The 20,117-nt window shown below is 38.1% G+C and overlaps 2 protein-coding genes across 2 annotated transcripts; both read left to right on the plus strand.

Moving 5' to 3' along the window:
• Positions 1–791: 791 nt before the first annotated feature.
• LOC148692740 (dentin sialophosphoprotein) lies at positions 792–11,231 on the plus strand. The gene is made up of 4 exons (XM_088679398.1): positions 792–2,346; positions 2,455–3,524; positions 8,785–9,498; positions 9,636–11,231. The coding sequence occupies exons 1-4, from the start codon at positions 1,140–1,142 to the stop codon at positions 11,112–11,114; spliced, it is 4,470 nt and encodes a 1,489-aa protein (XP_088535524.1). The 5' UTR covers positions 792–1,139; the 3' UTR covers positions 11,115–11,231.
• A 2,712-nt stretch (positions 11,232–13,943) lies between these two features.
• LOC137743504 (uncharacterized) lies at positions 13,944–19,683 on the plus strand. Its single transcript, XM_068483408.2, has 9 exons — positions 13,944–14,365; positions 14,463–14,667; positions 16,237–16,327; positions 16,420–16,565; positions 16,935–17,178; positions 17,634–17,738; positions 17,820–18,002; positions 18,171–18,372; positions 18,863–19,683. Exons 1-9 carry the CDS (start codon positions 14,197–14,199, stop codon positions 19,354–19,356), a joined length of 1,839 nt encoding a protein of 612 aa, XP_068339509.2. The 5' UTR covers positions 13,944–14,196; the 3' UTR covers positions 19,357–19,683.
• Positions 19,684–20,117: the final 434 nt, after the last annotated feature.

Genomic DNA, 20,117 nt, shown 5'->3' on the forward strand with positions numbered 1-20,117 from the left:
GAATACTTAAATGAACACGCATTATATGTTTGTTTCCCATGTTTTCATTATATTATATTACTTCATAATATATATGTCATTCTATTTTGCAGTTCATAATAAAATTATATATATTTTAAGTATAAACAAACATTTATTTATACGAAATATAATAGATTTACTTAAATCCATCTAATCTGCTTAGACGTCCACTAGCTGCCTAAGCGCTAGACCCTAAGGCGCTACCCGACTAGCTTCTAATGTCTTTTAGAATCTTTGTATTACGTTTAATAATTACACACATTTAGATTGATAATGGTCTAACCGCATTTATGCTACATTTGAATAGTACCTCGCAACACATGAGGGTTGTAAAGCGGATTAATACGGCTCGAGTTCATATCAACTTGGCACAAACTTGGCTCATCGGTTAGGAATAAAAACAAATCAGTTCAAGTTTGACTCAATAGAAATATTTGAGTTTGAGTTTTAGTATGTTTTGCTCATAAAGTTGTGAACAACTCGATTAAAAATTTATTTAACGAGAATATGCACCCTGATGTTAGTTTCGACGACACGTGTATGCAAGGATTGGGCCTTGACTATGAGTAATGCAAAGAGTCAAATAACGACCGCCACCTGTTTTCTATTTCGTCCTGCCGAGGTTTGTGCGATGGACGCTTGGACTAATGTCCTGAAACGAAGGATCGTCTTACAAAAACTAGGAGCCAAGAGAAAAACAAGTTTGCTAAATCCGGAGGAGCTGCAGAGAAACATACACACAAAGCAAAAGATTGTGAGATACTTTCATCCTTTTTCGTAGGCAACAAATTTGACCCCTCTTCGTCCCTCATTTGCTCTTCCTTTCTGCCTCACATTTTCTTACGGTTTTACAAGGTTTTATTGTATCGAAATCGTCATCCATCTCAAAAGTTCTTAGTCTTGTTTTCCTTCTTCAAAACCCGATTTTCGACAATTTTTAAAATGCGGGTTTGCTTTCGTTCCTCTGTTTCTAGTCCGAGAACTGCGTAAATGTACATTTCTCCATTTCTAGTCCTAGTACTGCTCAAATTGTGCTAGGTTTTAATGTAGCAATTGTTCGCTTAGTTTGGTAATTTTTTCGGGTTCTGTATTTTTCGAGATTGTTCAAAGAGGTAGATATGTCTGTTGGAGCAGAGACTTTACTAGTTTGTGTATGGAGATTGCTTAAACTTTCCATGAAAACTAGTAGCCTATGTGTACGTAGGCATCCATTTATTTCAGCCACTTTGTTGTTCTTCTACCTCTTTTATGTATTTTTCAATATTTTCGTCTTCTGGTTTCCATTTCTGGTCTGCATTGTTGTTCTTGTTAGATTATTTTACACTTCCGGAGGACTCGCTATCTTAGAAGAGGCCAAACGAAATGAAAAACGAAGTACTAATGATCAAGTTTCGTGTAAAAAACCCGACCATCCTGTTGGAGGTGATGGTGTTGTCAACCGAGATGGGTGCACCTTAATGAAACAGAAAAGCAGACGAACAAATGTCTCGAGAAGGTGCATAGAAGCGAGTGGGCAAGATTATTACAATGTAGGAAAAGGCATTTCTATATCCAAAACTCCGAAAGATAGTTTGATTGGTGGAACTGCATTGATTGACAGAAGCAAGAAAGCAGTCACGGAGGAGAAAATGAAATGTTCTTTTGATAAGGGAGAGAGCTCCACGGCGAAAGCATCAGCAGAAGAAAATATTCAGGCTCTTGTTAAGCAACACCATTCGGTCCTAGAGTCCGACATTTCAGAATCTCAACTGTTATCTTCTGATGACTCGGACGAGCAGCCTGACAAATCTAAAGGTGGTGGAACTAATGGAGAAGAGATGCAAGAGGATGGGAACAAGGCGGTGCAGTGGACAGATGATGATCAAAGGAATCTTATGGATCTCGGGCTTTCGGAGATGGAAAGGAACAAAAGGCTGGAAAGTTTGATTGCCAGGAGAAGAGCAAGAAAGTTATTCAAAATGCAAGTTGAGAAAGGTCTACTTGACCTGGATACTATCATACCAGGCCAGATTGCTCCAATTTTTGTTGAAAAAAACACCCGATTTGATTACGCGAAATTATTTTCAAGCAGTCTGGACACACCTGGTTCAGCCCCTTCCATTTTGTTACCAATGCAAAATCCATTTGATCTTCCGTACGATCCACATGAAGAGAAACCGAACCTTATGGTGGATAGTTTCCAACAAGAATTCACGACTGTTCACCAGAAGGAAATGTTATTTTGCCGGCACGAGAGCTTCTCTTCGGGAGCTGCTTCATATCCATTGGAACCCAAGAGAAAATCATTGGATGGATTGGGGTTTTCCGGGTTTAAAAACCTATCAGGTGAGACGAACTTTTCGTGTTTCCCGCTTTAGAAAGTTTTTTGTTGCTTGTAGTTCAAGTTATGATTCGTAAGTCTTAAATGCATCCATATTTCTTTTTCTTCTGTAGAGACAGGAGCTCATGATAAGCATATCGAAAGAATGTTGTCGGGTAAGCATGACGAAGTTATTGAAGCTCTGCTGTCAAAGGCACGCAACAACATGTCCGACATTGGCAGCAATGCTGATACCGCTGAAAGCAGAACCGAGTCCCATCTTATTGAATCCCCCATTCCGGCAATAAGTTCAGTGAAACCGAAAGATGAAGGAAAAAGCGAAACTCAGAGGGTGACTGACACAAAAGCAACGAACAAGATGGAAAGTAGAAGTGTAGAGATGGAGTCACACGCTGATGACAGTAACGATGAGTCAAGCTCAACATCATATTCTGAAGACGATGAACAGAGCTTTCATTCTACTAGACCTGGGCCCTCACAAAATGCAGGATCAAAAGTGAGGCATTTTCCACCAAAACCCCTAAATTGTTCGATTCCTATGAGCAAATCTGTGAAGGAGTTGTTGTATGATTCTAGCCCGTCTGCTAACAAAAGGAGTGGATTAGAAGAACGCTTGTTTTATTCTGAAAGGGGCACTTGTCATACTCCTACATACTCTATAGCTTCTGATTTGCAGGTGGAGGTTTCAGAGGCTGGTTCACCTTCGCTGACAGATAACGCGGCCAATTCACCTTCAGATAAGGAATCTGAGACGTTGGATGGAAACTTTGAAAAAGAGTACGTGTGGACAGCATCGTCTCAATCATCAAGAACAGAAGAAAATGAATCAAAACTTTGGGACGCATGTGGACTCAGCGAGAAATACCTTGCAAGTATAAGATTTTCGGGTAACAATAAGAACATAAAGGATTCTTCTGAATCATCATCAATGCATATGCAGCAGCACCTAGATGAACTAGATGATGTGTGCTCGTTGTCATCTTCTATAACAGACTTATATGGAGACATCCAAACCCATTCAATGGGTTATAATGGAAACAGCTATGACGATGTCAGGCAAGCGGTCGAAAAAGTTGGAAAGCTAAGGACTTCCAGCTCATGCACTGTACTTTCACTTGAAAACCAAGACGAAACAACGAAATCAAATGAAAACTCGGTGACTCATTCTTCTGCAAAACCAGAGGTAAATTATTTTATGTTGCAATGTGGTTGAAGAATTCTAATAGAATTCAAGCAATGAGTAGTTCAAATTTCAACCAATATAAATCACCCAAGTTTGAGTCCCATTCTCGAATACTCTGAGAAAATATCGTATTGTAAAAAAATATACTTCTAATCTATCTGCCAAAAAACTTTCAATTAATGTTTTATATGCAGAAATCTATTGCTTTCTATTGAAGTATCTATTATTATTGGTGGTAGGGTTTGTCTAGTTGTCATTGTTTAGTTGGTGATGGATAACAACTCATTGTCATCTTACTTTCGGCTAGGGTTAGCTGCTTGTTTGTTTACTTTAGGCTTATTTAAGAGCAATATTCCCTCATCATGTAAAGCTAGGTATTAGTTTAAGTTAGAGATAGTGGAGATCAGGTCTTCACTCATGCTTGCTGAGCTGCCATCCCTGTCCGCACCATTCCTCCACTTTCTTTCTTGTATTCCTCTCCTATTTATGGTTGATCTTGTAAACTATTTTATACATGATATATACATAAAATTGTCCATATGGTATCAGAGCAGTGATTCCTCTTGGACCTGCTTCTGTGTTCTTCCGAAAAACCCACCAAATCCAAACCAGTTGAGCCATTATGGCCATACCAGCAAAAAAAACTTCAAAAAACGAAACCATGGATACCAATCCAATTCAACGTTTGAGCTCTGTGCTTCTAAACGAATTCAACTACCTGCCCTGGTCACGAGCTATTTCTCTCGCTCTTGGAGGACGTGGAAAGCTCCCATTCATTCAAAAGGATGACATCATCCCCGAAACAATTGCACCGGATTATGCAGCATGGGTATCCCAAGATCAACTTATCATGTCTTGGCTGTTAAACTCTATGGAACCAAAGATGGCTGAGATTTCCAGCTACTCAGTATCATCTCACCAACTTTGGAATTCCGTACGAGACATGTATGGAGATCTAAACAATGCTGCGCGAGTCTTTCAACTGAAGAAAGATCTTACGGAATTACAACAGGGAAATCTCTCTTTTGTTCAACATCTTGGCAACTTGAAGGCCAAATGGAATGAATTGGATCTCTACAGACCTCATACCACGGACACAACCATTCTTTTAAAGCGTGCTGAAGAAGATAAAGTGTTCCAGTTGCTTGCCAACATTGGACCAGATTATGAAGACCTTAGAAACCATCTCTTAATGACACCTGAACTTCCCACTTTACAGATGGTCTGCAACGTTATTCAACGTGAAGAAGTAAGAAAGAAGGTCATGAACGCAGACATGGTTGTTGGAGAATCAAATTTTAGGCCATCAGAAGTAAGAGCCTTCACCTTCTCCAGACCATACAAGGGAAAACGACCAGACTTAAAGTGTTCTCACTGTGTGAAGATAGGTCGTACAGGTATTGGACACATAAAAGAGAAGTGCTGGATTCTTTATCCAGAACTTAAACCTAAGTTCAATGACGATGGAAGAGCACCAAGAAACCAAATGAAGCCTGCCTACACTCCTAGAGGAAATCTTGTTTGCGACAATGTCTCCAATAATGTGATAAACTTTTCCTCTAGTCCCATTGCTCTCATAAATGAATTCGCTAACTTCTTGCAACAGAAACAAGGAGCAACAAATCATGAAACTCCTTCAGCCATGCTCGGCAAGTTTGCTGGCTTCCTCGAACAATCAAACTCAGTGTCACAAAATGACATGCCAGGTATTATTGCAACTATCTCCACTGCTTTGGATCTTAGTAGTAGTTGTGATTTTTGGATAGTTGACTCAGGAGCTTCAGATCACATGACTAACGATGCATCTTTACTAAATGATTTTCAAAACTTTTCCACTCCTTCTTTTGTCTCCGTAGCTAATGGCACCAAAGTTCGTATAGTAGGCAGAGGGAAACTCAAAATCTTCTCGAGTCAAAAAGAATCCCTTGTCATGCATGTCCCTTCTTTTCCTTTCAAACTATTGTCAGTAGGAAAAATAACACATTTGCTAAATTGTCTTGCAATTTTTTCAACTCACTATGTGATTTTCCAGGACCAAGTTTCGAAGGAAACGATTGGTAAAGGGTTCTTCCTCAATGGACTGTACTATGTCAAATTCTCTTCAAATTTCCCAAAAAGTTTCTACGTAAACTCAAGCACTGTAAACAAGGAGCAGCTGTGGCACATGAGATTAGCTCACCCTTCTTCACATGTTATGTCTTTTCTTTTTCCTAGTTTCTGTAAAGTGATTCCAGATTGTGAAGTTTGTCAAAAATCTAAGTTCACCAGGTTACCCTTTCCCTACTCTCTCTCTAGAGCTACCAAAACCTTTGAAATAGTCCATTCTGACATTTGGGGACCTGCCACCTTAGAGTCCTTTGATGGTTACAGATTTTACATATCGTTCATTGATGATTTCTCTAGAACTACTTTTGTGTACTTACTTAAATTCAAGCATGAAGCTTTCCAGTGTTTCAAAAATTTTCATAAATTAATTCAAAATCATTTTAACTCTAAAATTGGCATCTTAAGGTCTGATAATGGGTCTGAGTACACTTCCAAAATCATGACAACTTACTTAAGTGAGCATGGAATTTTGCAACAAACAAGTTGTGTAGGAACGCCACAACAAAATGGCATTTCAGAAAGAAAGAACCGAGATTTGCTTGAAAAAACACGATCACTAATGTTACAAGCAAAAGTTCCAAAGAAGTTCTGGTCTCAAGCTATACAAACCGCTGCATACATCATCAATCGCCTTCCTAGTAGAATCTTGAAGTTCAAATCTCCTTACCAAATTCTTAAGGGGAGAGAAATTGACATAAGTCATCTCCGTGTGTTTGGATGTGTATGCTATGTGCACATTCAAACTATTCACCGAGATAAACTTGATCCAAGGGCTATCAAATGTGCATTCGTAGGTTACTCAACTTCCCAAAATGGATACAAATGCTACGACTCTAAGACCAGAAAGGTATGTGTATCCAGGGATGTGTGTTTTGATGAAACTCACTCATTCTTTCAAATGCATGATGATGAACCTCAGGGGGAGCTCTCATATGAAGTGTTTCCTACCCCTCTCTTCCTTGATGATACAAGGCTGTCAACACCGCAAAATGAAGCTGTTGAGATAGAGCCAGCTCCTAAAAGTATGGAAGCAGATAATGAAGAAGTCATTCTCGAAAGGAGAGAGCCTCAACTTGAACAACCTCCTCCTCCACGAAGGAATCCTTCTCGAAACAGACAACCTCCAGCCAGGCTTGATGATTTTGAAATCTACACGCCTAGACATCCTATTGGACAAATGGTTTTTCATAGCAAGAGCTCTCCATCTCATGCTGTCTTTGTGACCAAGTTATCCCAAAATTCTGAGCCTCGATCCTTCGAAGAGGCACACCAATCTCCTGTATGGAGGCAAGCCATGCTTGAAGAACTGAAGGCACTTGATGAAAATCAAACTTGGAGCATTGTTTCTCTGCCAAAAGGTCAACGTGTGGTTGGGGCAAGATGGATTTATAAGACCAAATTTCACTCAAATGGAAACATAGAGCGGCACAAGGCAAGGTTAGTTGCAAGGGGCTTCACACAAACCTTCGGAGTAGATTACAAAGAAACCTTTGCCCCTGTGGCAAAGATGAACACAGTTAGAGTGCTTCTTTCGGTGGCTATCAATTCAAACTGGTCTCTACATCAAATGGATGTAAAAAATGCCTTCCTACATGGAGAGTTAGAAGAAGAGGTATACATGCGACTACCACCTGGTCATGAACGAGAGAAGGAACAAGGAATAGCCTGCAAGCTTCACAAGGCTATTTACGGTCTCAAGCAATCTCCAAGGGCTTGGTACTCAAAACTTAGTTCTGTCCTTATGTCATCCGGCTTTAAACGAAGCAATGCAGATTCTTCAATGTTCACTAGGATTGGTACGCATGGAAGATTGGTGGTACTTGTTTATGTTGATGATCTTATTGTCACGGGAGATAATCCAGAAGAAATAACTACTCTCAAAGCCACATTACATTCAACCTTCAAAATCAAAGATCTTGGCAGACTTCGATACTTTCTTGGAATCGAAATGGATCAATCTCCAACTGGTTTGTTTCTAAATCAACAAAAGTACGTTCTAGATCTTTTAGAAGAAGCAAATATGATGCATTGCAAGCCTGCCAAAACACCACTACCAACAAATTTCAAGGATGAAACCTCAGGCATCCAGCTTGAAAATGCATCGGAGTATCAAAGGTTGGTAGGAAAACTTATCTATTTGACTATAACCCGACCTGACATTGCTTATGCTGTTAGCTTTGTCAGCCAGTTCATGCATTCTCCCTCATCTCATCATTTGCAACTAGTTAAAAGGATCCTTCGATACTTGAAAAGCTCAATATCTACTGGGATTTTCATGCAAAACAACGGACACTTCACCATTGAAGGATACACAGACTCTGATTGGGCAGGCAATGTCCTTGATCGCAAATCCACAACTGGTTACTGCACTCTTGTTGGTGGTAACCTCGTTACGTGGAAGAGCAAAAAGCAATTTGTTGTAGCTCGGTCAAGCGCAGAAGCTGAGTACCGTGCAATGGCATCGACTGCATGCGAACTAATTTGGCTAAAGAGGTTGCTACGTGATCTTGAAATCATCTCCTCCAAACCAATTCTTCTTCATTGTGACAATCAAGCAGCAATGCATATTGCTGCCAACCCCGTCTTCCATGAACGCACAAAGCACATCGAGGTTGACTGTCATTTCGTTCGCAACCAAGTTCAGTCCAAGCTATTACAAACTGTATTTGTTCGTTCAGTGATCAACTTGCCGATGTGTTCACCAAGCTTCTGCCTTCTGCACAACTTGATCGTCTTCTCTTCAAGCTTGGATCCAGAAGAACTCTCGATCCAGCTTGAGGGGGAGTATTGAAGTATCTATTATTATTGGTGGTAGGGTTTGTCTAGTTGTCATTGTTTAGTTGGTGATGGATAACAACTCATTGTCATCTTACTTTCGGCTAGGGTTAGCTGCTTGTTTGTTTACTTTAGGCTTATTTAAGAGCAATATTCCCTCATCATGTAAAGCTAGGTATTAGTTTAAGTTAGAGATAGTGGAGGTCAGGTCTTCACTCATGCTTGCTGAGCTGCCATCCCTGTCCGCACCATTCCTCCACTTTCTTTCTTGTATTCCTCTCCTATTTATGGTTGATCTTGTAAACTATTTTATACATGATATATACATAAAATTGTCCATACTTTCTCTCTGAACTTCTTGGATATATATATTGAACAGGAATCATTGAATCCCCTCGATAAGACGACAAAGAAGGTGAATACGCCAGCAATCAATGCCACTAATTTGAAAGATGAGAGGACAAATGCAGACAGAGATGGTGGAGACCAGATATTGATTAAGCAAGAGACTGGGGGAGAGTCGTCAAAGCCAAAGGAGGTGACTATTTTAGCATCCAGTAGGCATTCAGAGGAAATTTTTGCGAATTCTGATAAACGCGATGTTTCCTTGGACACTAAGCAACTAATCAAGGACAATAAGAATTCAAATTATACTGAGGGAAATTTTCAACAGGAAACTGAAAATGAAGACGAAAAAGAACTGGATGCAAAAACGAACTCAAACCCAATTCAAGGCAGAAAGGATGACCAACGTACTGCAGAAAGCAGAGTTTATAGTGATCGTATTCCATCAGTTGTGCAGAAAGATCTGGTGAATGAAGACGTTGTTGTTGAATCCAATTATTTATCATCATCATCATCTCTGACATCTGTGTTACTAGAAGATATCCCAAGGGATCAAGCTTCATCATCAAATTCCAACCCCGAAAGACACATTGGTGTCTCAGAATCTAAGGTGGGAGGCAAGGTGAAAAGCGATTCATCCACAATGAAGCCACATGACAGCACATTTTTGACACCTCAAACTGCAGTGCAACCTGTTGAGGAATCAATAAGTGACCGTTCAAATACGAGTTATTCAAAAAAATCACAGGTTTGTAACTCCTAGCAACTAAAGATACATACTTTCAATCAAATTTTATACTTTTTGTTTCTCTAGTAAAATGTTCTCTCATGATTTTCGGAATCAAAATTGTAAGGTTTGACTAATACTTACATTTCACATAACAGGAACAATGTAAGCCTACAGAAAAATCCGAGGAAGCCAACATCATACTGACTGAACAAGCTGAAGAAATTGGAGATCTATCACAAAAAACAAGAGAAGCTGCTTCAGAATTAAAAAAACAAGCTGCGGAAATTGAAAAAATATCGGGAAAAGCAAAAGAAGCTGCTGCCGAACTGAAAAAACCAACTGAAGAAACAGGAAACTTTTCGCAACAAGCAACCGAGACTATTTTAGAATTAAAAAAGTCTGCAGAAGAAATTGAGAGCATGTCACAAAAAGCGAGAGAGGTTGCTGCTGAGATGAAAATTCCGGCTGAAGAAATTGTAAACGTATCAAAAAAGGCAGCAGAAACTGTAGAGTTGAAAAAACCAGCTGAAGAAATAGAAAGTGTATCACAGAAAGCAACACAGCCTACAGTAGAACCTAAAAAACCGATAGAAGAAATTGAGAGTGCAACACAAAAAGCAACTGTGGCTCCTACAAAATTGATAAAACCAGGCGAAGCAATCAAAGAGGTACCAGAAAAAACTACAAAGGTTGATGCAGAACTGAAGCAATCAGTAAAAGCAGCGTCAAATGTATCACAAAAGGCAACAGAAACTGCCGCACGGTCAAAAATACCAATTGAGAAAATTGAAGATGCATCGGCAAAGACAACAAAGGTTGAAGCAGAAATAACGAAACCAGCAGAACAAACAGGAAATATATCGCAAAAAACAATAGAAGCAGCTTCAGAATTGAAAAAACAGGGTGATGAAATTGGAAGTGTATCAACAAAAGAAGTCGAGGCAACTGCAAAGGTGAAAAAACCAGCTGAAGAAATTGGAAGTGTGTTATGTAAGGCAACAGAGGCTCCGGTGGTACTAAAAATACCATCTGAAGAAGTTGGAATAATATCACAGAAAGCAAGTGAGGCTCCTGCAATATTGAAGCATCCATTCGAAGAAATTGAAAATGTATCACAAAAAGCAAGCAAGACTCCTACAGAACTGAAAAAACCGGCTGAAGAAATTGAAAGCGTATCGCAAAAAGCATCAAAGGCAGCCACAGAATCAGGAGATTTATCTAAAAAAGTTGAAAATGTACCAAGAAAAAAAATAGAGGTAGTTGCAGAGTTGAAAAGCCCAGCAGAGGAAAATGGAAACGTTTCAATTGGGGTAGCTGTAGAAGTGGAAAAACCAGTTAAAGTTGGGAGTGAATCACAAAGAGCAACTGAGGCTACTGTAGAACTGAAAAAGTCGGCTGAAGAAGTTGGAAGTGCATCACAAAAAGAAACGGAGGCTCGTGTAGCTTCGAAAAAATCATCTGAAGAAATCGAAAGTGGATCACAAAAAATGATAGAGGCTCCAGAAAAAATAAAACATGCAGTTGAAGAATTAGGTAATGTATTACAAGAAGCAACAATGGCTGGGCTAGAATTACCACCAGCTAAAGAAACTGAAAATCTACCACAAAAAGCATCAGAGGTTGCTGCAGAATAAAAAAAAACAAGCCGAAAATTTTGAAAATGTATTGGGGAAAACAGCAGACGATAGTAAAGAGTTGAAAAAACCGCCTGAAGAAGTTCAAAATGTCTCTCAAACAGAAACAGAAGCGTCCGCAAGAATGAAAGAAACTGATGAAAAGACCGAAAGTGTACCAACAAAAGCAACTGAAGCTGCTACAGAAATGAAAAAATTTGCTGAAGAAACCGAGAGTGTATCGACAAAAGAAACAGAGGTCCCAACAAATTTAAAAGGGCAAACTGAAAGAATTGCTGCTGCATCACAAAAGCAGTAGAGATTCCTAGAGAACTGAAAAAGTCTGCTGAAGAAACAGGAACTGGACCAAAAAAATCAATAGTCTACAACAGAGTTGAAAAAACCAGCTAAAGAAAGCGAAATAGCATCACAAAAAACAGTAGAGATTCTGAGAGAACTTAAAAGGTCAGCTAAAGCAATAGGAATTGGATCAGAAAAATTAATAGTCTGCGACAGAATTGAAACAAACAGCTAAAGAAAGCGAAGCAACATCGCAAAAACAAGTAGAGATTTCGAGAGAACTGAAAAGGCCAGCTGAAGAAATAGGACTTAGATCGGAAAAATCAATAGAGTCTGCAGCAGAATAGAAAAAACTAGCTAAAGAAAGCGAAGATGCTTCACAAAAAGCATTAGAGCCTGCTACAGATTTAAAAAAACGAGCTAAAGCAACGTCAAAAATCATCGGAACCTGATGCAAGTTTGAAAAAAACAGCCGAAGAAAGTGGAAATATTTTGCAGAAAGCAATTGGAGTTTCTTCAAATGAAAAAATTGATAATGTTACACAAAGCCAGCCCTGAGGGAGTGCAAGTGGTGTCACCGCACAGGGCATTGCCCAACTTTGTATTCGAACACTTGACCTCTTAAAATTAATGAAAAACATGAATACACCACACCATCAGTTGTTTGTATGAAATTCTTAGTCCTATTACAATTTAGTACAACTGAAAAGATTTTACGATCTTAGCATATTCAGGTCAATTTACTTTCGCACAGGGCCCTGAAATCTTAGGGCCGGTGCTGATGTAGCACATAAGGCAAATGAGGGAGCTATTGAGGTGAAAAAGCCGATTGAAGAAATTGTAAATGTGGCAACAAAAGCAACGGAGGCTGCTCCTGAATTAAAAAGAAACCAACTACTGAGGCTACTGCAGAATTGAAAAAGCCAGTTGAAGAGATCAAAACTTGACAAAAACTTTACCGAAGATATGGAAAATGTATCACGAACAGAAACCAAGGTAAGCAAAGTATACATTCCACGAAAAATATATTTTTCTTCTTCTTGGTGAATAAGCAAACATTTTACAAACCTCGTTATTCTACAAACCTCATATATAAGCAAATATTATTATAAATATAACTCACATTTTCACAACATTAATTTTGTTCTCACTAAAAGCTTGCAGAGAGGGATCTTATATTCATTGTGTTTTCGAGACTAACAAACGCAAAACTTGTTAAATTGAACAGGTACTAATGAATTTGATGATCGAGTAGTCGTGACAAGGATTCCAGAACAAATTAGAAGTTAGTTTGTAGAAGTGGTGAATAACCGTGGCTTGTCATCCATTGTTCCTCTTTTTTTAAAAAAAAAAATATTAAAAAGTAATGTAATGATTTGCGTAACCGCTGTGGCATAAAAAAATAATATGATGTTGAATAACAGTTGACCAGATTCATTTGGTTCTCCAAACGATTAGAGTAGGAAACCTTTGTGTGTTTCAAATATTTGAAACATATCAATTTTCTTTTTTCTTCCCCATTTTTTATGAGAATTCAATGTAAATGTATCTACTTTGATGAATTCGGATAAATTTATACCTCATCTTTGATCACACAAGAAAACTTATACATTGTAAAACAAAAACCTTTTTTTGAAACCTCAAGAGGGAGGGTAGAGGTTAAGAGATGTGTACGTGCTTTTTGGATAGATATTCTAATATGTAGTCCAAAATACCAGGAGAGAAATTCAAGCTTGAGTGCTAATGAGGTACATTGTGTTAGCTAACTTGATTACGCCAATGTATGAAAAAGGCGTGCTAAAATCACTAGCCAATATCTATTATGAATGGTAGATGCGCAAATTATCCCTAAAATTTGTTGACAAACAATTGACTAATTATGAATGGTAGATGCTCCAGTTACCCCCAAAAATTTGTTGACAAACAATTGATTAATAAGCTTAATATAGTAAGCGACATCCACAATCACAAGAAAGTTAGATTTAGACAAAGCAAGAAGGCTGGTGACATCCTCCACACAACAAAAGGTCGGTAGTAATATAGTAATGTAGAGTATTGTCTCAAAAGTTAAAAAGACTTTTATGTAACACGATGTCACGTACTATTGTGTGCAAAATTTAAGTTTTTTTTAGTTAAAATAGTCTTTAAAGTTGACATAACTTCTCATTTTAACTCTTGAAATTTGAAATTGATATAAGTGGTTCATGAGTTTGTCCATCATTTTGGTCATTCCGTGAAAAAATATGTTAAATCATAATGAAAAAAATATCATCAATTTAATAAACAAGGAGCCAAATTAAATTGACAAAAATTAAAGGTATTTTTGTCATTTTATCCTTATTTAATAGATGACAAACTTAATAGTATTTTTATCATTTTATCTTTATTTAATAGATACTTTTCACATAATGAGCAAAATGATTGATGTTTGACAACTTAAAAACTACTTCTATTAGTTTCAAATCTTAAAGATCAAAATGCTGATTTCAAATTTCAAGGATTAGGTTAATTTGAAAGACTATTTTAGATAAAAAGACATTTAAAATGTACATTGATTTGAGATGCTGTTATCCGCGTCATAAGTGGAAAATTGGTGGCTTCCAGACAAGCGATGATAATTTATGTAATAATATGCCGGCTTCCAGGCAAGCGATGATAATTTATGTAATAATATGCTGCAATGCAACTCTGCCGGCTAAAATTGGTCAAATTTACTTGTAACACTCAGAGTTGCATACCTGATCTGTTCAGCTGAAGCTAGGAAGAAGAAGGAAGAAGAAGAAGAGCTTAAGCTTGCTCAAAGATGGACAAAGTCAACGACTTGAATTGCATATACAGAAACCCGAATGAACCCATTGAAGCTCGAGTCAAGGACCTCCTTCCGCGCATGACTTTGAGAGAGAAGGCCGGCCAGATGACCCAAATCGAGCGCCGGGTCTCCACCCCAGAAGCCATCAGAGACTTCTCAATCGGTACCCCATGGCTTGAACTTTAACATGCATGTCTTTACTTTCTTTCACGCGTTTCATAAAGAATCTGGAGGGCAATATCTGCGTTTCTATCATGCAGGGAGTATACTCAGTGCTGGAGGCAGTGTGCCCTTTGAGAATGCCTTATCAAAGGACTGGGCAGATATGGTCGACGGGTTTCAGAGGTCGGCACTTGAAAGCCGGCTCGGAATACCGATGATATATGGGATTGATGCGGTTCATGGGAACAACAGTGTATATGGTGCCACCATATTCCCTCACAATGTTGGTCTTGGGGCATCCAGGTTAGCTTCATTCACTGGTTTTTAAGTTCAAAGTTGTAATTGATCCAATTTTTTACTTCTTGTTGCTGCTTTGTTTGGTTACTAAGAAAATGTTGTAAAAGAATTGAAATTTATCATTTATGTTTTGAATCCCTCCTCATTACTAGGGGTGATATTGGTACAATTACCATACCAAAACCCATGTACCAATTACCATACCAAATTTTTGGTATGATAAAATCTATTACCATTATCGTGACAAACTTTCAGTATACCGAATTTCCACGTGCCAAATAGTTTGGTTGACATGGTATGATAATAGTAATTACCCCTTTGTTTTGGGCCAAAATTTGAGTTTTTTTTTTCAACCCAATTCAAGGCCCAAACGTGTTTTGGCTACTTCCTTTGGGTTTCTAAAACTTTTTTTTATTTAATTATAAGAATTTTATAGATATTCATTTAAGAAACAAGAAGTAAATAGATGGAAGAATTGCTGAAAGAACCAATATCCCTAAAAAAAAATAGTATAAAGATTTCTATATTCCATCCCTATATTCTTTAAAATTGTACGAACATTAACTTGATAGACGAAGTCAGGGAGAAAGACATCTCAATTTGATGAAGGAGAAGATGAGATGGACTCTGGAGAGAGAGAGTCACCGGAACTGGATCAGCAGAGATGAAGTCAGTGGCTAGAAGAGTGAAAAGATGAAGAGTTGCAGTGTAAGAAGGCTTGGGTTTTTTTATTGGGAAAGTAGAAGTTAGAGGGTGAGATGATTGGATAAATGACTAGGAAAAAAATATAAAGTGCATATATAATGATAATAATACCTAATTATATAGAAATGAATAAATAAATGATATAATATTAATAGTAGTGGTACGGTACGGTATACCACTGGTAATGGTTTTGAATACCATTACCGTACCATTACCAATGATACAAATTTTTTGGCACAACTTTGGTATGGTACGGTTGGTTTGGTGATTTGGCAAAAAATTCCACCCTTACTCATTACTCAAACTGGAAGTTGAATGGCAAGAACATGGACCCAAGATTTCATCTTTTCTGGAACAGCAATTTAGTCATATATTTATAATGCTACTCAAACTGAGATTGTGAATCCCACGTCGGAGAAATAAAGCCTTGCATAACAGTTTAAAAGATCTTCGGTCTCTCCAACTGCCAATTGGTTTTGCGTTGGATACTCTTATGGGATTAGAGCAGGCTACGTGTTAGGTATTTGGTTGGAGTGACGCTACACATGAGGGGGAGTGTTGAGAATACGATTCCCACATCAGAGAATAGAAGTCTTGCCAATTGGTTTTGAATGGAATGCTCACATTCTAATAGCTTGTAGAGCGTAACCACCAATTGGTTGGTGGCTATTTCTATGTTCTCTTTGTCCCTTTAATTTGATTTCCTTGTAGTGGTTGATATATTTGTGTTGCCATTCAGTTAAAAAGAATGATATAAAGAAAGAAAAAAAGAAACCCAGAAGGAAAAAGTGGAGTTAAATTACTAATTTATAGATACAAGTTCGGTTTTAGTCCTGTATTTCCCCTCATCTTATATGAACTGTGTGACAGAGATGCTGATTTGGCTGAAAGGATTGGTGCTGCAACTGCTCTTGAAGTCAGGGCCAGTGGCATTCACTATACTTTTGCTCCCTGTGTTGCTGTATGTCACGAGGGACATATGTTTGTTATTACAATAAGACTGATGAAATTAAATGGATTAGTCATGCAATTCACTTAAATGGGTTCTGACAGGTTTGCAAAGATCCCAGATGGGGAAGATGCTATGAGAGTTTCAGTGAAGACACTGAAATTGTTAGAAATATGACTACCGTTGTGACAGGCTTGCAGGGGCAGCCACCCAAAGGACACCCAAAGGGCTACCCTTTTGTAATGGGAAGGTAAGTAGAAGTCTCTGTTAATAAATTTCCATGTATACATCTTTCATCAAACATGTTGCATCTTTGCCTGAATTCAAGAGGGAAGAAGAAATGGAAAAAAGAATACTTGCTGGAGATTCACATAGACACTGATGAGATCGTTTCCTGAAAACTCATCTCCTTTTTTCTATGTATTAATTGTATCTGAAGTTATGTCAAGATGCTTTCACATAGTTCAATTATCTTAGATATTTATAAATTGTACTCACGTTCTCATCCTTCTTGTCAACATATTCATACCTTGATTTTGTATTCCATTACTAAGTCAGATATAACTTGCTCTTAAAGATTATAAATTATTTTTAAAATTCCATGTTCTTTTTATTCCAGAAGCAAAACTATTGCATGTGCCAAGCATTTTGTCGGAGATGGGGGTACACATAAAGGTCTAAACGAGGGAAATGCCATATCATCTTACGAGGACTTAGAGAGGATTCATATGGCACCATATCTGGACTGTATTTCTCAGGGAGTTTCCACTGTTATGGCATCCTATTCCAGCTGGAATGGAAGTAAATTACATGCTGATCGTTTTCTCCTGACAGAAGTATTGAAAGATAAGCTAGGATTTAAGGTAAAGAACCCATATAACATGCTACTTTTTCTTAGTGGGAAAGATGAACCCAAAATTGCGCTATTAGGTAAAGAGCAAGTAAACAATGGGTATTTGTTAGCCTATTCTCCACTTAGTTCTATTTCTGCGCAAATTACAATTTTATTGGTATTCAATGTTTTTACCCCTTGTAAGAGCTTTTGTTATAATCATAGATTCTATAAAGAAATGTGACACTGCACATTTTGCTTGCTCATTGCTAGCTTTCTGGGCTCTTGATATGCTTCCTACTGATCAATTTGATGCAACTTTGCTAACATTAGAATGATATAGTGAAATTCAAATTAATTAAAAGAGGCACATTTTTATTGTAATTAGATGTGACTGTCAGATTTTGTGTGGTTTTTTTTAAAGTAGTTTCTCTAACATTAAAAGGCGGGATGTCAGATAAATAACAATGTTTTTTTCTGCTGCAGGGTTTTGTGATTTCTGACTGGGAAGCACTTGACAAACTTTGCGAACCTGAAGGTTCAGACTATCGTTTCTGCATTTCATCTTCTGTTAATGCAGGAGTTGACATGGTAGACATTGAACTTTAAGTTCAATTTGTTTGTTTCAATCCTTGATTTGCACATATTTTGTCTGATTGACAAGGCATGCAGGTGATGGTGCCTTTCAGATATGAACAGTTTGTGGAGGATTTGGTATATCTGGTGGAACATGGGGAGATACCGATGTCCAGGATAGATGATGCTGTTGAAAGAATACTGAGAGTGAAGTTTGTTGCCGGTATTTTTGAGCAACCTTTCTCTGATAGATCCTTGCTAGACATAGTTGGTTGCAAGGTAAGTTCGTAGTGTCTTATATTCACCTCATAGAAAATCACATGCTTTGCATTGCTCATTGAGCATATTCTATTTTAAAAATATTACTCTTATTTGAGGCATTTTGGACCTTGTACCAATCGGTTTGATACCTGAGATGCAGTTTTTACTGTTAATGTTTTTGTACAGCTGCATAGAGATCTAGCACGGGAAGCGGTTCGCAAGTCCTTGGTTATGTTGAAGAATGGAAAGGACCCAAGCAAACCTTTTCTCCCATTAGATAGAAAAGTAAAAAGAATACTTGTTACTGGAACACATGCCGATGATCTTGGATATCAGTGTGGAGGATGGACAGCAACTTGGGATGGTCGCAGTGGCAGGATCACAATTGGTATGAAATGTTATTTGCCCACCGTTTGAATAATTGAAAGGCTATAGGTTGATTGTTATAATCAATTATTAATGTGACATTATGTATAACTTCACTAGACGAGGACAGTTGGATTTTAACTTTCATACAGATAGTTTTCGATAAGTTTTCTGTTTTGAGTTATTGAACTGAAAATCTGCTTCTTGAATAACTAATGCAAAGTAGAGACATTCTCTTCTTGTCAATGGGGAATCTGGTAATGTATTACTCCTAAATCATTGTATGCTCCCACGGTCTTGGCCCACAGTTTTCTTCGGGGGTGAAGAAACAACGAAAACTTTCCTCTGCTCCCTAGTTAGGTTCTATTGTTTTTCAACAACGTAGTTAAATCTTATGCTGAAATTTTGTAGAGAACAAGGAATTCTTAGATTGTATATTTTCATGTTAATATTGTATACTCTCGCCTTGATTGCACAGACACACTTAACTAATAAGTGATTTACATGTGAAGGCACAACTGTCTTGGAAGCTATCGAGATGGCTGTTGGAGATGATACAGAAATTATTTATGAGCTATGTCCGTCAACAGAGACCTTAGCACGCCAAGATATCTCTTTTGCAGTCGTAGCTGTTGGTGAAGGTCCATATGCGGAATTCAGGGGTGACAATTCAACACTTGTGATCCCCTTTAATGGAGCTGATGTTATAAGCTCAGTTGCTGACAGATTCCCTACGCTGGTGATTCTTATATCTGGAAGGCCCTTAACTTTAGAGCCCCAACTCTTGGAAAAGATGGATGCTCTTGTCGCTGCTTGGTTGCCTGGTAGCGAAGGAGAGGGAATTACAGATGTTATCTTCGGAGATTATGACTTCGAGGGAAGACTACCAGTTTCATGGTTTAAAAGTGTTGAACAGCTTCCCATGAACGCCAGAGACAACTCATATGACCCTTTATATCCTCTTGGCTTCGGGTTGACTTACAATAAGGGAAGGTCCTTGCGCTAAAATCATTCGATGACTGAGACCGTTCTCAAGAGTAGACTGAGTTTCCTGAGTCTATTTGAGCAGAGCCACCGTTCAGGAATAATTTCCACCTAGATGTTAAATGTCTCTGTACTTAATTGAATGTATGAATTTATCCTGTTCTTTTCTTATGTTACCTTATTACCGTGCCGCTTGTTCCTTGTCATTATAGTCAGCTGGCATGAAGGGTCGACTGTGGGATGTTTTCGTAGATCGGATACAAGTCATACTATCGGATCGATGTAGAATGTCAATTTGAAAATCGGTTCTTTACAATAAAGAGATAGAAGGACAAGGTTTCCAGTCTCATATATCGCAACTAAAGCTTCGGATCCCAACTGATATTATTGACAATGGTATGTCTTTATCTGTTATACTCTTTTTCTTGTCCAGGTATGCCTCAACTTCTACTCTTTAATCTGTTCAACTGTTTCTCCGATTCTTATTACTCACACGGAAATGAAACCGTTTAATCTGTGATTACATTAACTAATGTTGTTCAGATACGATGCATCTTCTGCTTTCCGACCTTCAATATTCTTTACTTTGATATGTAGAAATATGTCCCCCACAAGAGATTATTCCCAGATATCTCCGGGGGGCCACTGAAGTGAAGCATCATAGAGAATCAAACCCTACAAAATGTCCTCTCATATCTTTTCTTTTGATGTATGAATATCTAGCCCTTTCTTAGCAGGGATCCCGTTTTACTGTAGCAAAAAAGGGGACCTAGGGCCCATAGG

This window comes from Pyrus communis, chromosome 11 (assembly GCF_041283825.1).
Source record: "Pyrus communis isolate YQ-2024b chromosome 11, ASM4128382v1, whole genome shotgun sequence".
NCBI classification, from domain to species: domain Eukaryota; kingdom Viridiplantae; phylum Streptophyta; class Magnoliopsida; order Rosales; family Rosaceae; genus Pyrus; species Pyrus communis.

Coding starts and splice junctions, on each gene's coding strand:
- LOC148692740 (XM_088679398.1), top strand. CDS start 1,140: ATGTCTGTTGGAGCAGAGACTTTACTAGTTTGTGTATGGAGATTGCTT. Junction 2,347..2,454: donor CGGGTTTAAAAACCTATCAG/GTGAGACGAACT, acceptor TTTCTTCTGTAG/AGACAGGAGCTCATGATAAG. Junction 3,525..8,784: donor ATTCTTCTGCAAAACCAGAG/GTAAATTATTTT, acceptor TATATTGAACAG/GAATCATTGAATCCCCTCGA.
- LOC137743504 (XM_068483408.2), top strand. CDS start 14,197: ATGGACAAAGTCAACGACTTGAATTGCATATACAGAAACCCGAATGAA. Junction 16,566..16,934: donor TACCCTTTTGTAATGGGAAG/GTAAGTAGAAGT, acceptor TTTTTATTCCAG/AAGCAAAACTATTGCATGTG. Junction 18,373..18,862: donor CAGTGGCAGGATCACAATTG/GTATGAAATGTT, acceptor TTACATGTGAAG/GCACAACTGTCTTGGAAGCT.